This window comes from Phyllobates terribilis, unplaced genomic scaffold (genome assembly GCF_046119375.1).
Source record: "Phyllobates terribilis strain yellow unplaced genomic scaffold, ASM4611937v1 Scaffold_1__5_contigs__length_1240528914, whole genome shotgun sequence".
NCBI classification, from domain to species: Eukaryota; Metazoa; Chordata; class Amphibia; order Anura; family Dendrobatidae; genus Phyllobates; species Phyllobates terribilis.
This window is the reverse complement of record NW_027362761.1, coordinates 350,255,198-350,273,429: the sequence shown is the minus strand read 5'-3', so window position 1 is coordinate 350,273,429 and position 18,232 is coordinate 350,255,198. Positions and strand designations below refer to the sequence as shown.

At 42.2% G+C, this 18,232-nt stretch overlaps 1 protein-coding gene across 1 annotated transcript in view; it reads left to right on the top strand.

Annotated features, from left to right (window-relative positions):
* AACS (acetoacetyl-CoA synthetase) overlaps positions 1–18,232 on the top strand; it is a 104,248-nt gene that overhangs the window by 26,672 nt on the left and 59,344 nt on the right. Inside the window, exons 3-5 of the mRNA XM_073676145.1 lie at positions 10,079–10,199; positions 12,876–12,989; positions 16,085–16,182. Coding sequence (XP_073532246.1) covers positions 10,079–10,199; positions 12,876–12,989; positions 16,085–16,182 — 333 coding nt within the window. The remainder of the gene's footprint in view (positions 1–10,078; positions 10,200–12,875; positions 12,990–16,084; positions 16,183–18,232) is intronic.

Sequence of the window (18,232 nt, the reverse complement as noted above, 5' to 3'; positions counted from 1 at the left end):
AGATGAATCTGTGCTACAGTAAATTTATCACTTAAACATGAGCCATGTATGAGGGAGTCGGAGTCGTGGAGTCGGTGTCATGGAAATTGAGGAGTCGGAGGTTTGGCATACCGACTCCACAGCCCTGACAGAATGGACTGAGGTCATCTTTTTTAACATGTTTTGGCGCTTTGTTCCCAGAAAATTGTTATAATGTAGCAACATGTACACATAAGAGCAAATGTTATGTGTTTGGTAGATCAAATCACAAGTTGGGAGAGAGGGGGAATAGTATCTGATTGTTTTTGTTCTCAAGACAGATAAGTGTCCACCAGAGCTGTCTGGCAGATGCTTACCCCACTCTCCACAGATTGTGATGAGGTTAGAAGCGTCATGAGGTCAGCAGGGTGATGTGATGAGGTCAGCAGCATGATGAGGTCAGCAGCGTGCCGCTGCATGTCGGGGCCGGTGCAGGCGATCACTCCTCTGCCCCAGTCCTGGCTCTACAGTGTTCAAAAGTATTCATGTCTGAAAGACCCGAATACATTTCAATATAGAAGGGAGCCTGTTTCTCCTGGACAGCTCCTCGGGCCGCAGCAAACCCTTTGGCGGGTTGTATGTTGTGCAGGTCTGGTTTAGAAGTTTAGAGGGATTATCCCATAAACAACATTTATCACTTTTCATGTCATCAGAACCCAGCAAACACAAGAATGAGGGTCAGTAGTGAACATGTGGGATTACTGCTCCATTCTGGCAATAAACTTTCTGTTATACTAAATCCCATATACCCGGGTGCATGGTGCTATATTGCTATCTTGGCTCATTACCATATGAAATAATGAAGTTACTGTTTTTTAATTTGTTTTATTGGTGAAAATTGTTAATAGTCTTTTTAGTAATCTACAGGTGCATCTCACTAAATTAGAATATCATCAAAAAGTTAATTTATTTCAGTTCTTCAATCCAAAAAGTGAAACTCATATATTATATAGAGTCATTACAAACAGAGAGATCTATTTCAAGTGTTTATTTCTGTTAATGTTGATGATTATGGCTTACAGCCAATGAAAACACAAAAGTCATTATCTCAGTAAATTAGAATAATTAACAAAAAACACCTGATTACATAGCAAAAAATCCTGCTGACAGATTCCCCTTAATCCATTGTATGGATCCCTTAGCAAATTTCCTGCCAACAAAGCCCCATTCACACATCCTTTTCTTTTTTTTACTGAGATAATTGCATACTCATTGTAGTCAATAGACCTTTTCACAGACATAACTGTTTATTTTTTTTCCATTGGCTTGCAAAAAAAAAGGAAACCTGATTGATTTTGATCTGTTTTTTTTTTGGATCAAATGTGGCCATTCAAGTGAATTGATCCACAAAACAACAACAAAAAATAAAGTCATCACACAGCATCAGTCTCACACTGACTGATGCTAGGAGAAGCATGGGGAAGCCTCCATCTATTTTTTGGATGGTAAAAATGGCCACTTGGACTAAAAATGGATGCAAGTCTAATGAAGCACACTGATGAAAATTGCTCTGTTTTTTTTTTTTGGGGCGTACAAGAAAGAAAACTGGCTAGTCAATTCCAGCTACGGGCAAATTCCAGCTGCAGTGTTAGTGCTTCTTGCTATGTTAGTGACAGCTAGGCCAGAGGTATCTGTTTTCTAAAGATATGTCAGGAAGCCTTCTTGCTTACTCTGTAATATTGCAGGAAGTCTAATATTTTCGTTTTTTTTTTTTCTTGTTTTGATTTTCAACACATTTACAGGCAGCTATAATTCTTATGGACACTGAGACCCCACTCATAGGCTTTTGTTGTATTAAGGCTCAGGTCTCATGTGGCAGAACGAGCCTAGGGAGCAGAACTGCACAGAGATTAGGACTTGCTGTAGACTTTAAAGGGAGTCTGTCAGTAGGATCAACCCTCCTCAGCCATATCTATGGGCATGTAGGGCATAGGAAGCTGAATAAAATGTATCTTATATCTGTGATCCATTGGTTTATTCCAGAAAAATCCATGTTTTAATATGTAAATGAGATCTTAAGATCTCTGGGTGGAACAGAGCTCTCTCCTAGAGTTTGCCTCCTTGCTACATTTGTGGCGTCAGTCTCTGTTGACATGACATTTCGGGCTTCCTTCTGTGCAGTACTCTGCCCTTCGGTGGCATTGGCTTCAACTTCCTTCTGTGTAGACACTGCACCTGTGCACGCCTGAGATTTCATGAACCGAGCTTGATGTCTCACATGTAGCGATGGGATCAATTTACATGCTGAGAATAAGCTAAGGTGTCTGACTCTAAGGCCCTGTGCACACATTCAGTGTTCGGTCAGTTTTTTACCTCAGTATTTGTAAGCTAAACCAGGAGTGGGTCATAAATACAGAAGTGGTGACGTGTTTCTATTATACTTTTCCTTTGATTGTTTCACTCCTGGTTTTGAATTACAAATACTAGGTAAAAAAACTGACTAAATACTGAACATGTGCACATGGCCTAAGGGAAAATCTCTGTCCCGCCCAGAGATCTTAGCACTTCATGTACAGTACAGACCAAAAGTTTGGACACACCTTCTCATTTAAAAATTTTTCTGTATTTTCATGACTATGAAAATTGTACATTCACACTGAAGGCATCAAAACTATGAATTAACACATGTGGAATTATATACTTAACAAAAAAGTGTGAAACAACTGAAAATATGTCTTATATTCTAGGTTCTTCAAAGAAGCCACCTTTTGCTTTGATGACTGCTTTGCACACTCTTGGCATTCTCTTGATGAGCTTCAAGAGGTAGTCACCGGAAAAGATTTTCCAACAATCTTGAAGGACTTCCCAGAGATGCTTAGCACTTGTTGGCCCTTTTGCCTTCACTCTGCGGTCCAGCTCAACCCAAACCATCTCGATTAGGTTCAGGTCTGGTGACTGTGGAGGCCAGGTCATCTGGCGTAGCACCCCATCACTCTCCTTCTTGGTCAAATAGCCCTTACACAGCCTGGAGGTGTGTTTGGGGTCATTGTCCTGTTGAAAAATAAATTATGGTCCAACTAAACGCAAACCGGATGGAATAGCATGCCGCTGCAAGATGCTGTGGTCGCCATGCTGGTTCAGTATGCCTTCAGTTTTGAATAAATCCCCAACAGTGTCACCAGCAAAGCACCCCCACACCATCACACCTCCTCCTCCATGCTTCACGGTGGGAACCAGGCATGTAGAGTCCATCCGTTCACCTTTTCTGCATCACACAAAGACACGGTGGTTGGAACCAAAGATCTCAAATTTGGACTCATCAGACCAAAGCACAGATTTCCACTGGTCTAATGTCCATTTCTTGTGTTCTTTAGCTCAAACTTGTCTCTTCTGCTTGTTGCCTGTCCTTAGCAGTGGTTTCCTAGCAGCTATTTTACCATGAAGGCCTGCTGCACAAAGTCTCCTCTTAACAGTTGTTGTAGAGATGTGTCTGCTGCTAGAACTGTGTGTGGCATTGACCTGGTCTCTAATCTGAGCTGCTGTTAACCTGCGATTTCTGAGGCTGGTGACTCGGATAAACTTATCCTTAGAAGCAGAGGTGACTCTTGGTCTTCCTTTCCTGGGGCGGTCCTCATGTGAGCCAGTTTCTTTGTAGCGCTTGATGGTTTTTGCAACTGCACTTGGGGACACTTTCAAAGTTTTCCCAATTTTTCGCACTGACTGACCTTCATTTCTTAAAGTAATGATGGCCACTCGTTTTTCTTTACTCAGCTGCTTTTTTCTGGCCATAATACAAATTCTAACAGTCTATTCAGTAGGACTATCAGCTGTGTATCCACCAGACTTCTGCACAACACAACTGATGGTCCCAATCCCATTTATAAGGCAAGAAATCCCACTTATTACACCTGACAGGGCACACCTGTGAAGTGAAAACCATTTCCGGTGACTACCTCTTGAAGCTCATCAAGGGAATGCCAAAAGTGTGCAAAGCAGTCATCAAAGCAAAAGGTGGCTACTTTGAAGAACCTAGAATATAAGACATATTTTCAGTTGTTTCAAGGGTAGGTTCACATCATCATCAAGAGTTCAGTTCTTCTGGTCTGTTATAGGACCTGTCAGTTTAGGGGATTGGGACAAGGAGAATCCACCTGGACGCAGCCTCGGCTAGTCATCCATTAGGCTTTTCAGAGGATGTTTTCTGTGACACTGCAGCATTTTGGAGAAAGACCCCTAGGCTGCAATAACACAGCCAGTCTGGTTTATTCTGCATGTGGTTCGTACAGCAGGTTTCTTTCATGGTGTTCGCATGCTGCAGTATTATTTTCTGGGTCTGTAGTGGGCACAGAAGTAAATGAATCCTAAAACTGACTTATATTTTCAAGGCTGACAGTCTGATGCCTGCCATGGATGCGCACAACGATTACCCCTATGCCACTTATATTTGCATCTGATTCTTTATCTGTCGACAAAAAAGAAACAAAAATGCACAAAATGTTTTCGAAGCTTTTTAATAGGGTTGTAGAAGCTGACTTACATCGTCGTCACCTATGATATGGATTTTCATCATATGTAAGCGGACTCTTGGGATGCCCGTGCATCATATGTTTCATTTGTGCTTTTCTGCAGACGCATCATATATGGGCACCGCGAGGGTACTTTCATTTGTGCCATTTAATGCGGTTTTCGACGCCATAGCAAGCAGTGGGTGGTACAGCAATAAGAATTTTTTGTTTCTTGGTCAGCACACCAATCCATATTTTCGTGGATCTGAGTGTAAGATCCATGAGACTCAAATCAGGTCCTGTTCTGATCTGTGTTGGCAGATCAGACTCTGCCATACAAGCCAATGTTGATCTAACAGAAAATGGATACAAATCTCACTGATTTGTTACTTCGTGATAAATGTGAATAAAAACATGAACTTTCAGGTTTTTTTTATTGTCTTGGGAACAAAAGCACCCCTTCACTGAAAAAAAAAAAAAAAACGGATCAAAAAAAGATGTATGCCATGTGGATGCAACTAGGATGTCACTTTAGGAGATGGAAAAAGAAAGTCTATTGCAGACTTGCTTATTTTCATCCGGTCTATACCAATTTCTTAACATTGGAATAACCTTTTAATTAAGGACAAAATGGCTAACTATAGCGTTTAGTCATGGGCACTTGTTGCATATGGATATACAGTACTGTGCAAAGGTTTTAGGCAGGTGTGGATAAAATGCTGTAGAGTAAGAATTCTTTGAGGCTCTGTGCCCACTATGCGTTTTTTAAGCGTTTCTGCAGCGGCAATTCCACTACAGAAATGCTTAAAAAATGCTTGGTAGAAGGTCTGCCATGTTCCCCAATGATAAAATTTCCACTGCGGATTATCGTTGCGGAAAAATCCACAGAACTACCAATTATTTAGTGGAATCGCAGCATTTTCCCCGCCATTGACTTGCATTGGACCGCATGACATCAGCATCTCTGCATCTGCAGATGCGGATCCCATGTGTTTCAATGTACGGATGGTACCCAGGTTTGGAGAAGAGGAGACTCTCCTCCATACCCGGGTACCATAGTACCTGTAAAACAAAAAAGAATAAAATAAAAAATATACATTATACTCACCTTCTGATGGCCCCCGGTGTCCTTAGCGATGCGTCCTGGCTTGCCGGCAGCTCGCGATGGTCTAAAAAGGACCTGCCATGACGTCATTTAGTCATGTGACGGGTCACGTGACCGCTGACGTCGGCGGTCGCGTGAACCGTCACATGACTAAATGACGTCATGGCAGGTCCTTTTAGTCCACCGTGAGCTGCCGGCAAGCCAAGACGCATCGGATAAGGACACCGGGGGCCATCAGAGGGTAAGTATAATATTTATTTTTTTATTTTTTACCATTCTTTTATGGTCACACCATGCCGGTTGCATGGATTTATATAGTGTGACCAAGTTGTCAAGCACTTTCCAAGTGATGCTAAAATCTCTTGTAAAGCGCTTGGCAACCCGCATGCGAAAATGCATGAAAAAACGCTTCACTTCCGCTTGTCCCTGGCAGGAAAAACGCATGTACAATCCGCATGGACAATCCGCACCTTTTTTCTGCCAGGGGAGATGCAGAAACGCTCAGGAAAAATTTGGAGCATTCCTGCATCGTGGGCACATAGCCTGAGAGGTAGAAGTGTTAATTAACAAAATGCAAAGTGACTGAACAAGAGAAAACTAAATTAAATTAATATTTGGTGTGACCATCCTTTACCTTCATAACAGCATGAAAGCACTAACCAAAGATCTTCTGTGGATGTAGGCTTTCACAAAACTTTCTGTCTCCTCATGTAATCCCAGACAGACTTGATGAAGTTAAAGGGGTTGTCTATCCTTAGGCCACGGCCCCACTATCAGTATTTGGTCAGTATTCAGTCAGTATTTTTTCTTAGGAGTGGGAGTCAAAACCAGGAGTGGGTGATAAATGCAGAATTGGTGACTTGTTTCTCTTATACCTTTTCTCGGATAGTTCCTCACTTGGTTTTGGCTCCCACTCCTGAGAAAAAATACTGACCGAATACTGACCAAATACTGATAGTGGGGCTGTGGCCTTAGGCTTCAAGTCTACACTGACATAGAGAATCCGCACATCACATGCACCGCGATTTGCATACTTCCAGCTACATTTAGACTAAACTTGCATTGAGCAAAGCTGCACACATCTAGTCAGCACGTGACCGCATTTATGCAAATCAAATAGAGTGACTGCAGACTTGTACCCTAAAGGCAGACAACTCCTTTAAGATCAGGGTGCGATGGGAGCCATAGCATCACTTCCACGACTCCCTGTTCTTTCTTACACTGAAATGTAGCCCCAATGGCAAGGAAACTCCAGCATGCTTCATTGTTGCTGTAAGGCCTTGTTTACATGACCGTATTTTTGGTCCAAGTGCTGTCCGACTTAAAAAAAAAATAGACCTCACTCGGACCAATGTTATGCAATTGGGCAGTGCACATGAGCAATTTTTTTTTTTATTACTGAACGAATCTGCATGTGAAAAAAATTGCAGCATGCACTAATTTCTTCCATTCAGTGGGTACGGAAAGTATTCAGATCCCTTTAAATTTTTCACTCTTTGTTTCATTGCAGCCATTTGGTAAATTCTAAAAAGTTCTTTTTTTTCCACTCTGCACCCCATCTTGACTGAAAAAAAACAGAAATGTAGAAATTTTTTTAAATTTATTAAAAAAGAAAAACTGAAATATCACATGGTCATAGGTATTCAGACCATTTGCTCAGACACTCATATTTAAGTCACATGCTGTCCATTTCCTTGTGATCCTCCTTGAGATGGTTCTACTCCTTCATTGGAGTCCAGCTGTGTTTACTTAATTAAACTGATAGGACTTAATTTGGAAAGGCACACACCTGTCTATATAAGACCTCATAGCTCACAGTGCATGTCAGACCAAATGAGAATCATGAGCTCAAAGGAACTGCCCAAGGAGCTCAGAGACAGAATTGTGGCAAGGCACAGATCTAGCAAAGGTTACAAAAGAATTTCTGCATTACTCAAGGTTCCTAAGAGCACAGTGGCCTCCATAATCCTTAAATGGAAGAAGTTTGGGACCAACAGAAGTCTTCCTAGACCTGGCTGTCCAGCCAAACTGAGCAATCGTGGGAGAAGAGCCTTGGTGAGAGAGGTAAAGAAGAATCCCAAGATCACTGTGGGTGAGCTCCAGAGATCCAGTAGGGAGATGGGAGTAAGCTCCAAAAAGTCAACTATCACTGCAGCCCTCCACCAGTCGGGCCTTTATGGCAGAGTGGCCCGACAGAAGCCTCTCCTCAGTGCAAGACATATGAAAGCCCGCATAGAGTTTGCTCAAAAACACATGAAGGACTCCCAGACTATGAGAAATAAGATTCTCTGGTCTGATGAGACGAAGATAGAACTTTTTGGTGATAATTCTAAGAGGTATGTGTGGAGAAAACCAGGCACTGCTCATCACCTGCCCAATACGATCCCATCAGTGAAACATGGTGGTGGCATCATCATGCTATGGGGGTGTTTTTCAGCTGCAGGGACAGGATGACTGGTTACAATTGAAGGAAACATGAATGTGGCCAAGTACAGAGCTCTCCTGGATGAAAACCTCTTTCAGACTGCTCTGGACCTCAAACTTGGCCGAAGGTTCACCTTCCAACAAGACAATGACCCTAAGCACACAGCTAAAATAACAAAGGAGTGGCCTCAGAACAACCCTGTGACCATTCTTGACTGGCCCAGCCAGAGCCCTGACCTAAACCCAATTGAGTATCTCTTCAGAGACCTGAAAATGGCTGTCCACCTACGTTGACCTTCCAACCTGACGGAACTGGAGAGGATCTGCAAGGAAGAATGGCAGAGGATCCCCAAATCCAGGTGTGAAAAACTTGTTGCTTCTACTCAATACTGAGCAAAGGGTCTGAATACTTATGACCATGTGATATTTCAGTTTTTCTTTTTTAATAAATTTGCAAAAATTTCTACATTTCTGTTTTTTTCAGTCAAGATGGGGTGCAGAGTGTACTTTAATGAGAAAACAAAATTAACTTTTTAGAATTTACCAAATGGCTGCAATGAAACAAAGAGTGAAAAATTTAAAGGGGTCTGAATACTTTCCGAACCCACTGTAAATCTGATGAGACTCACCCATTTCGGTCTTTGTGTGTGAAAACAAAATGCCATACGGATGCCATACAGAGACAGTATAGCATGTGATTTTTACGGATATATTGCAATTCTGTAACATAGGAAACTGTAAATGGTCCCGTAAATTATTTATAGCTGATGTAAATAGCGGACAGAAACACGAATGACAAGTGTCAAATATCAATAGCTAAATATCTCAAATTTTGACTCATCATTCCAGTGCTCCTGCTGGTATTTTTCACTACCTTATATTTTTGTACATCATTTGAGGTGTTTGGCCTTGTTTCCATGTTGGAAAGTATGGCTTTTTGGCTGCATTCTTCCATGGAGACCTCTTCTGGCCAGACTTATTCGAAGTGTACCTGGGTCACACTGGTTTTCTGCCAGTTCTCAGCTGATCCCACTGCAGGATATCTTCCTATTTTTAAAAGAAAGTAAGCATGATGTGTATTTCATCTTTGGTCGACCACTGCGTCTACAGTCCTTCACTTTGCCCATTTCTTGGTGTCGTGAATGTTGAGAAATACAGGCAGATACTTATCCATTATGCAATACCATCTGGGAGGAATCTGATTGGCTCCAAATATATTCTGCAGCACGACAGCTACCCCAAACATCCAGCCAATATAAGTAGCATCTATCTTCAGAAAAGAAAAAGGAGTCCTGGAAATGATGGTAATATGGCCCCACAGAGCCCTGATCACATTATGAAGGACAGAAGAAACTTTCATCCACAGAAGAACTGTCATTAGTTCTTCAAAATGGTTGGAACAATTTTTTTGCCGAGTTCCTACAAAAATTGCGTGCAATTATACCTAGAAAAATTGATAGACATAGGTTGGTCACACCAAATATTGAATATAAAAATAAACTATTAAGACTTTTTTTTTCCACACTGCCTAAAACTTTTGTACAGTAGTGTATAACACTCTCATAGAAGTTAATGGGAGCTGTATAAATACATATGCCATCCGCTCTCTATAGCAGTGAATTCCATCTGACGCTGTAAAAGAGGTCAGCAAAAGTGGAAGAGAGAAGTAACGGTGTGTGAACCCTCTTGGGCTCTGTCCTCCTCTCCGTCCATTGCAGACTCCATCACCTATACCTGAATATGTAGCACAGAATGCTGCATTGTTCCGGTAAAATGCTGGACACTGTGGCTTTAAGCCGACAGACCTTCATGTAGACAATAGGGTCTTTCAGGTGACACTGGTTTCTTGCACTTCTGCTTGTTCTGCTCTTATGACAAATTAAAATTGGCAATGTAAATAAAGCCTAACCCGCACCTTAGGAGATTCCTACCAGCAATACAGACCTACCCTTAGTAGTAGGGACCTTACATATTCTTCAAATTGGAGGATGAGATGACTTGGGCTGGTCATATGAGGTAAGGATGGTTTGGATGCTTCTCATTATATACAAGTGGAAGGCTTTGACATGATGACCTTTATTTGCAGGTAATAGACAGATCCAAAGGGATTTCTGATGTTCCAGAATGGTTTCATGGGAGCCGCCTGAATTATGCAGAGAACCTTCTGAAACACATGGACAATGATAGGATTGCTCTGTATGCCATAAGTAAGTGTCGGCTGACGTAATGGTAAGAATGCCATGATTTTTTTCAGCAGGAACAAGCTGATAGGTGCAGCACATAAATGGACCCATTATATGCTTTACAGCAAAGGGTTCATGAATGGCTGCTTTACATTTGTGTGTGCTGTGAATAATCACAACATTGTACTTGTTCACAAGAATGTTTTCTCCCATAGAGAAATAGGAAAGGGTTCAAAAGGGGGAGAAAAATGACTTCTTCAATTGGGAAATGATAGTTTTTCCTTTTTTGCCTTTTGCTTGATCATCCTGATGTGCAGCTTTGACCGTATTACCATATAAACACACTGCTATCTGCAATGTGCGCTCGAGTTTTCCACTTGAAGGAACATTTGATAGAATCCTCGGATGTAAAAGTCACCCATAAACTTCAATGTGACAAAGAAAATTCATGCCGCACAGTATACTTGTACTGAAAGACTCTGTATTGAATAGTACCGTCTGTTCTGCCCAGCAAGAAGATTAGAAACTTGTTTGGTTCCCCTTGTACGTTTTTACAATAGCACTTCTGCCTCCATTGCCATAAAAGATGGGGATAAGTAGCAGCCAAACACTAGAGCGGGTGCAAATAGAGTCCCAGGACCCTGTCTATCGACCATGTCAGTAATCTCTGGCTGGTGGATGGGAGCCCTGAGAACTACCTCCTGGCATCTGCGGCTCTTCTTTTGAATAGCTGGCCTGGTGCAACGTCATTGTTGCAGTGTTACGCACGTGTCATGTTCTGCCATGGCTGATAATCAAAATAAGAGCTGCGGATGCCAGGAGGTTCTTAGGGCTCCCATCCAGCCGCCATAGATTACTCATATGGCCAATGGACCAGGTCCTGTGAACCAATTTTCACCAACTCTACCAACCACCTCTGGCCTTGCTTATCTTTTTGGATAAATGACATGTTAAAATTCAACTTAGTGAGACTGTCTGTCCTCATACACATGAGTTTTATGTTCGTTAATCATGCCCTTGTGAGCCAAATAGCTGATCTTCTACTTAGGGCTCATACTCATCTGCGTATAAATCGGACGAGTGCAATCTGATAAAAAATCAGATTGCACGCTGACTAATATTATTCACTGATTTAGGCCGGTTTCACACGTCTGCATAACTCCGGTACCGGAAAAACTGGTACCGGAGATATCCGTGTGTCCGAGTGTGTCAGATTTGTGGCAACTGTATGCCGCCCGTGTGCCGCTTCAAGATCACACGGACGGCGCCTGGGAATCAGCGCTACGATTAGCACTGTTCTCAAGCGCCGGGTGCTGAACACTGCCCTAATCATGGTTCCCTGCCGGCGCTGCCATCAGCACCAACAGGGACAATGATAAAGGTAGTAGTAGTCTGCTCCCACAGTGTGCCCACCTATAAAAATAAGAATAAAATAATAAAATCCATATACTCACCTCTCCTAGGTGCCCCCCACTGTAATCCATGTGACCGGGGAGAATGAGCCACTCCGGAGATGCAGCTCAGGAGCGGTGTCCTGTCACTCACTGAGTACAGCTCCGGAGCGGCTCATTCTCCCCAGCTCCTCTGCAGCAGCAGTCGCATGGATTACAGCGGGGGACACCTAGGAGAGGTGAGTACATGGATTTTATTATTTTATTCTTATTTTTACAGTTGGGACACTGCAGGAGCAGACACTATTACTCTCATCATTGTCCCTGCTGGTGCTGATCACAGCGCCGGCAGGGAACCATGATAAGGGCAGTGTTCAGTGTCCGGCGCTTGCGAGCAGCGCTAACTGTAGCGCTGATTCCCAGGCGCTGGTACGTGTCTCACGGATGACACACGGATGTCATCCATGTGGTACGTTTTGCGGACTGTGTATCCGCAAAAAAACGGAAACTCAGTGTTTCCGGGACGTGTGGAAGCTGTCTCCACTCGTACCGGAGATACTGACGTGTGAAAGAGCCATTAATGTTTTTCTGCAATTTTTTTTTTTCCCCTCAGCTGGAATGTGGATGAAAAAAAAAATCTCAGCATTCTGCGAGTGGCCACGTATATCGGACAAAACTCACCAAAGCAAGTCAATGGGTTCTAGATAAAAAAACAGATGGCACACAGACCATCTGTATGCCGCCCGATGTTTACGGATACATTACCATTCTGTAGCGTAGAACACGGTAAATGCTCCTGTAAATGATTGTGGAATAATAGTTGCACAGAAAAAAAACGCATTTCACACACATGTCATATGGATTACACGTGAGAAAAATCACATTGTACTCGCATGGCACTCGTCCTACTTTTCTGGATCAACATCGGAGCGATGTTTTAAATGCAGATGAGTGCGAGCCCTTAGGCAGATTTCCTGCCCGAATGAAGGCCAGTACTTTCCTTCTGACTGTGAGTCCTTCTCCATGGGATGAAGCGTACTGTGGTGGATGATCCTTTGGTCCCCACACAATTTGCATATTGCTGCTGATTCTAAGTCGTAAGTCTTCTTACAAAGCAGATATTTGTGTTTTCACTTGCTGATCTCCTGCTGTGTCTTGCCCTCAACCTCCTGGTACTGGGGAAGAATAAGCAATAAGTTTAATGTGTTTACCGGCTGTATGTGCCTATTAGCTATTTATTAGGTCCGTCTCTGCTGGGCACTTGGCATTCTTACCATTATACTGAGCTGTATCTCATTATTTTTCTCAGGGGAAGGCAACGAGAATGTGGAAAAAGTGACTTTTGAAGAGTTGAGAAAAGATGTTGCTCTGTATGCAGCTGCCATGAGGAAGATGGGAGTCGAAACTGGAGATCGTGTTGTTGGTAATTGTCTGCATTTTCTTGTATGGTGGCAGTCAGCCGTCCACATCGCAAAATCTAATGTGACCGTGAGGGAGAAAAAATATTAATCATTAGCAATGAGTGCGGTGTTTAGTTTTCTGCTAATGCATTTATTTTTCCAGCCATTTTGTGCTGTCATCATCACCTGTGCAGTGATCAAAAACATTGGGACACATTTATCAAAAGTGTGTGTTTCATTTACCGTCCAAACTTAGACTAGACACTGATAAGAATGCACTAAGTTTATCACAGTTGTTTGCTGTTAGACCAGACAGTCCAAAGATAAGACGGAGTTATCAAAATTGACATCACCTATTAGTTGGCTTGCTTTGTGCCAGAATGTGCTCACAGTTTTGGTGAATTGTGTGACATGTCAGGGTACGTCTTTTTCTGATAAGCCATTCTCCTTTCTAGCAATGTTCCCACTTATCTGACAAATCATAAAAAGTTTCTAAAACACACACATAAAAAAATAGCAAATTATGAATCCTATACTCCAGCGTTGTTTTTTTAATTTATTTTACCGTTGGAGTGGTGTCACTTTTCTAAGTTCCCTCCCCTAGTATTATACTCACCAGCCGCCGACTTCTTCTGTTCCCAGCGCCACTCTGGTGGTGTTGTGACATGCCGGATGGCTCCAGTTTTTGCTTGGCGATCCGGAAGTCACAGCTCAATATAAGTCTATGAGAGCCAGAACGAGTCTTTAGCCTGTTTTGTGACTATTCAGAGCAAAATGATGCACATTTCATGTTGCAGAATTTGCACAAAAAAATCTCTCCCAATAGGGGGGCTGAAGTGCATTTGTACAAAAAAAAGCACAACTTTTTTAAAAAAGTCACAATTGATGAATTGGCTGCAAAGGATCTTGATATCCCAAACCTGGCCCACAGTGGTGAACATAAAAAAACAACAAAACAGTCGAATACATAAAAACTTTAGAAAAGGCACAAATTAAAAGAATAAATCACAAATGGAAAAACAGGTGAAAAATGGCAAAAATAGACCAAAAAATGTAATAATTAGTGATGAGTGCAAGTGCTTGTTAATCGAGTTTGCCTAGGGTGCTCGGATTTGCACCGAGTATCGCGGGTGCTCGAGTGACCTGTTTGAGTCCCACATGTTTTGCGACTATGTATGTCAGGTAATCCCTGCATGTTTTGTGTCTAACAGCCTCAAAACATGTGGCCGCTAGGACTCGATCATGTCACTCGTGCACCCATGATATTCGGTACATAGCCAAGCACCCTAGGCAAACTCGAGTAACGAGCAGTTGCACTCATTACTAGTAATAATGAATCGGGCCCACAGTGCGGGCCATTGAAGACAGCTTGCTTTTTGGTGCAAATTACGTCGAAATCCTGATAAATATGCCTTTATGTTAGGAAAGTACTGTATGTCACACAGTCAAGACCTCACCGGCCTTATTTATAGTGAATCTGCTTCTCATATACATTAAAAGTGTGTACAGTATATGTATATTTGTATATTTTGCACAAAGGTTGCCACTTGGCATCACAACGTCTGCCTGCTGTGTGGCACCCAGGGGACTGCGTCTTCATGTGGCACAGCTGCCTTCCCCAGGATAATATTCTGAAAACTAGACAATTTAAAGTATTCTTCCCATCTTGAACGTTTATGGCATACCCACAGGCCAAGACATAAAGTCTGATCAATTCCAGGCCCACCACCGTGACTCGCATCCTCTTGAGAGGTGGCCATGCATGTGCTGCTCTCGATTCATTTGTATGGGAAATGTGGATAATGAATGCCGCATCCTGAATGGAAGGCTGTAGAAAGGCTCCTTCCTGTGTCCTTACCATACAAAGCCTATTAATCTGCACAGGGCTTGATCTTATCACAACACTTCAGTAAGGTTAGACAGTAAAGTACAGAAGATATAGGTGTACGCGGACATTATGTGGCAACATCTCTGTGAAAGGAGAAATCGAGCACAGATTGTAACTAAGTGGCTTTCTTCTCCGGGGACCTCATTATCCCTTTAATACTGACATCCAAGGATGTTTCTTTTCGTAAATTGGTTTACAGAATTGTCCAAATGAGTATAATAAAATAAGAATGTGTGAGATGAAGGTGTGCAGAGCTTGTCCATAGCCGAATCTGTGGGGATGAGCGTTAGTATAGAGGCGGTCATCGCTATATCGGCTAGGGGTCCGACGTGCAAATAAAATTGTATTACAGATTTTCTCAAGCTGTAGCTTAACCCCTTTATGATAAGATGATTTTTCTTTTTTGGGCTTCCATTTTTTTCTCCTCTTCTTCCAAGAATCATAAGTTTTTTTTATTTGTTTCTTCTCCCTCCAACATAGCTTGTTTTCTGCGGAACAAGTTATAGTTTTGAATGAAAACTACAGTGAAATGGCTGAAAAACAAAACCTCAAAAACAATGGCGAAAACACTTTTTTTTTTTTTTCTTTTTTTCTTGCAGTGTTCATTGTGAGGTAGAAATTACCTGGCGATATGATTCATATCGGACATTATGGTTGCAGTGATCCAAAACATGAATAATGGTGTTTTTTTCTTTTTTAATGTCAGTGCTTGACATTGACATTTAAATAGTTATACAGCAGCAATCTGAGATGACTGCGGTTGCTGCTGTTACAGCAAGATTCCGGCTGTGTATCTGTGGGAAATAGAAGTACGTCATTTGTTGAGAAAGGGGTTAAAGACCAGGTCCAGTCCTGTAACCTGGTACTCAATCTGCATTCACTATTTTTTTAAAGTGTCCATTTTTTTATCTGCTGTAAAATTCAGCGTCAATGAATTTAAAGGGTTTTTCAGCACATATCAGGAGGTGACAGGTCCCAATGATGTTGTGTCCCGATATACCTGCCCAGATATGTGACCATGTCCAATTCTGGGAATGTGACGTCATTGGCACTGCTCACATCCTGATTCAGAAGTAAGCATATCTGAACAACCCATTTAAGCTGCTTTATGTATAATTAAGTATGTATATTAAACTGACTGGGAATCCTAAAATGCATATCTTTGTTAATCTTGTTTGTAAATCACATGTTCACGTTCAGTTAAAGCAAAATCCATTTTTTTTTCTTTAGGCTACCTTCCTAACTGTATACAGACAGTGGAAGCGATGCTGGCTGCTGCAAGCATAGGGGCCATTTGGAGTGCCACATCTCCCGATTTTGGAGTGAATGTAAGTTATATGATGCTGTTAAAGGGCTTGTCCAACATAGATATGTATATTTTCTTTTTATTAGGTTGCAGTGGTCAGGTGGCTAGAAGAGCATGCTCTTGTATGTTTCTCCAGTCACAGAATCCAGTGGTTGTGTTGACTTCCAGAGCCAGCACAGACCTCTGGTGCTGGATCCGCGGGCTGCTGGAAGGGGAGTATTCCTCCGGTTATTGTTTTAAACCATCCATGCCTGAGAATAAAATATGTATTTCAATGTTGGATCACCCCTTTAACTTTTTAGAAGTTTGTTGCTGACAATAAAATCCAAGATTGTACAATACTTTGCAATAAATGAAGGCGGGTCTGTTTTAGTAAATTATTGGAGGCTCTGTGAAATATCAATGCCGGCACATCTTCACTTAGAACTCTGCGTTGTGCCACTCCTTCACCAGACAGTGCTGACATTACAGGGGCAAACCCTGTAGTTAGAGGGGTTGTCCACTACTAGTACAACCCCTTCTTGATCTAAATGTTTTGGCCCCGCTAAAATTAAAAAGCTTATACCCATGCTGGCGCCATTCCAGTGGTGTCGGTACTCGCGGTCCCAGGGCTTTCCCTCGGTTGTTATATCACATGAGCCAGGTGCCCAATCAGCGCTGGCGTCCCTGGCCCCGCCTTCTGTCGAATTGAACATGAAGAGGAAGCCCAGGCTGCCGCTGAACTGACTTCCTCTTCATGTTCAATTCGTACAAAGGCAGAGACAGCGACGGCAGTGCTGACTGGGAGCTGGGCACCACGTGTCACAACAAGCGCACGGAAGCCCGGGTCCGCGAGTGCCGACACTGCTGGAACGGCGCTGGCACGGGAGGTGAGTATAAGATTTTTTATCTTATTGGGGCCAAGCATGGGGCATGAGAAGGAGTTGTCAAAGTGTGGACAACTTCTTTAAGAGAAATGTTATTGCCCAGTTGTTAGCTTATTCCAACATTTCATGGAGTAACTGTACATTCCTGCTCATCGTTATTGGCACCCATGAATTTTAAGTACATAATGTGGAATATCTCCTGAAAAAAATGAATCAAGTGAAACAGTTTTTTTTGTATAGGGCACTCATGTTAAATACAAAAGAGCAATACAATCATTTAAAGCAAAAAACAATGGGAGGGAAAAATAGAAAAACCTAAAGTTTGCTGTGTCACTGTTATTGGCACCCTTTACATTAATTTAGTATGGAAACACATTTTGACTCTCCTGTGGTAAATCACAAAAGAGATTCACCTGTGATTAATTGTCGGTGGCCATTTGACATGAATTAGCCAATGATTGATGACTTCAGTGTTTTAAAAAGCCACATGGTTGGCCCTGTTCCTTTGTCGCAATGGTGAAGACAAAGGAGCTGTCTGAGGACATCAGAACTGCTATTATTAGCAAACACAAAACTTTCAAAGGGTATAAGGCCATCTCCAAAGACCTTGGTATCCCAGTTTCAACAGTGCGCAATGTTACTAAGAAGTTTGCCAAGTATGGAACAGTTAAGAACCTCCCGGGACTTGGGGGAAAGAGGAAAATTGACAAGAGATGTCTTCGAAGGTTGGTGCGAATGGTGGAAAAAACACTACATCAAACATCCAAAGACCTGAAGGCCAACCTAGAACAGTCTGGGGTCATGGTTTCAACAAGTACCATACGCAGCACACTAAACCAAACAAAGATTTATTGGCGAAGGCCAGGGAAGAAACTATTTCTGAAGAAAAGACATAAAAAGGAGCGACTGATCTTTTCTAAAGAGTATCTTGACAACTACAATCCTTCTTGGAAAATTTTCTGTGGACCGATGAAACAAAAATAGAGCTCTTTAGCAATGCAATGCATCAGTTTGTTTACAGATGGCACAATGAAGCTTATAATGAAAAGAACACCTTATGAAAAGTAAAGCATGGTGGAGCATCCATAATGCGGTGGGGTTGCTTTGCTGCGTCTGGTACTGGAGGCCTTGACCGTATTACAGGAATCATGAAATCAGAGAATTATCAATAGATTTTAGAGCGAAATGTCCGACCCAGTGTAAGAA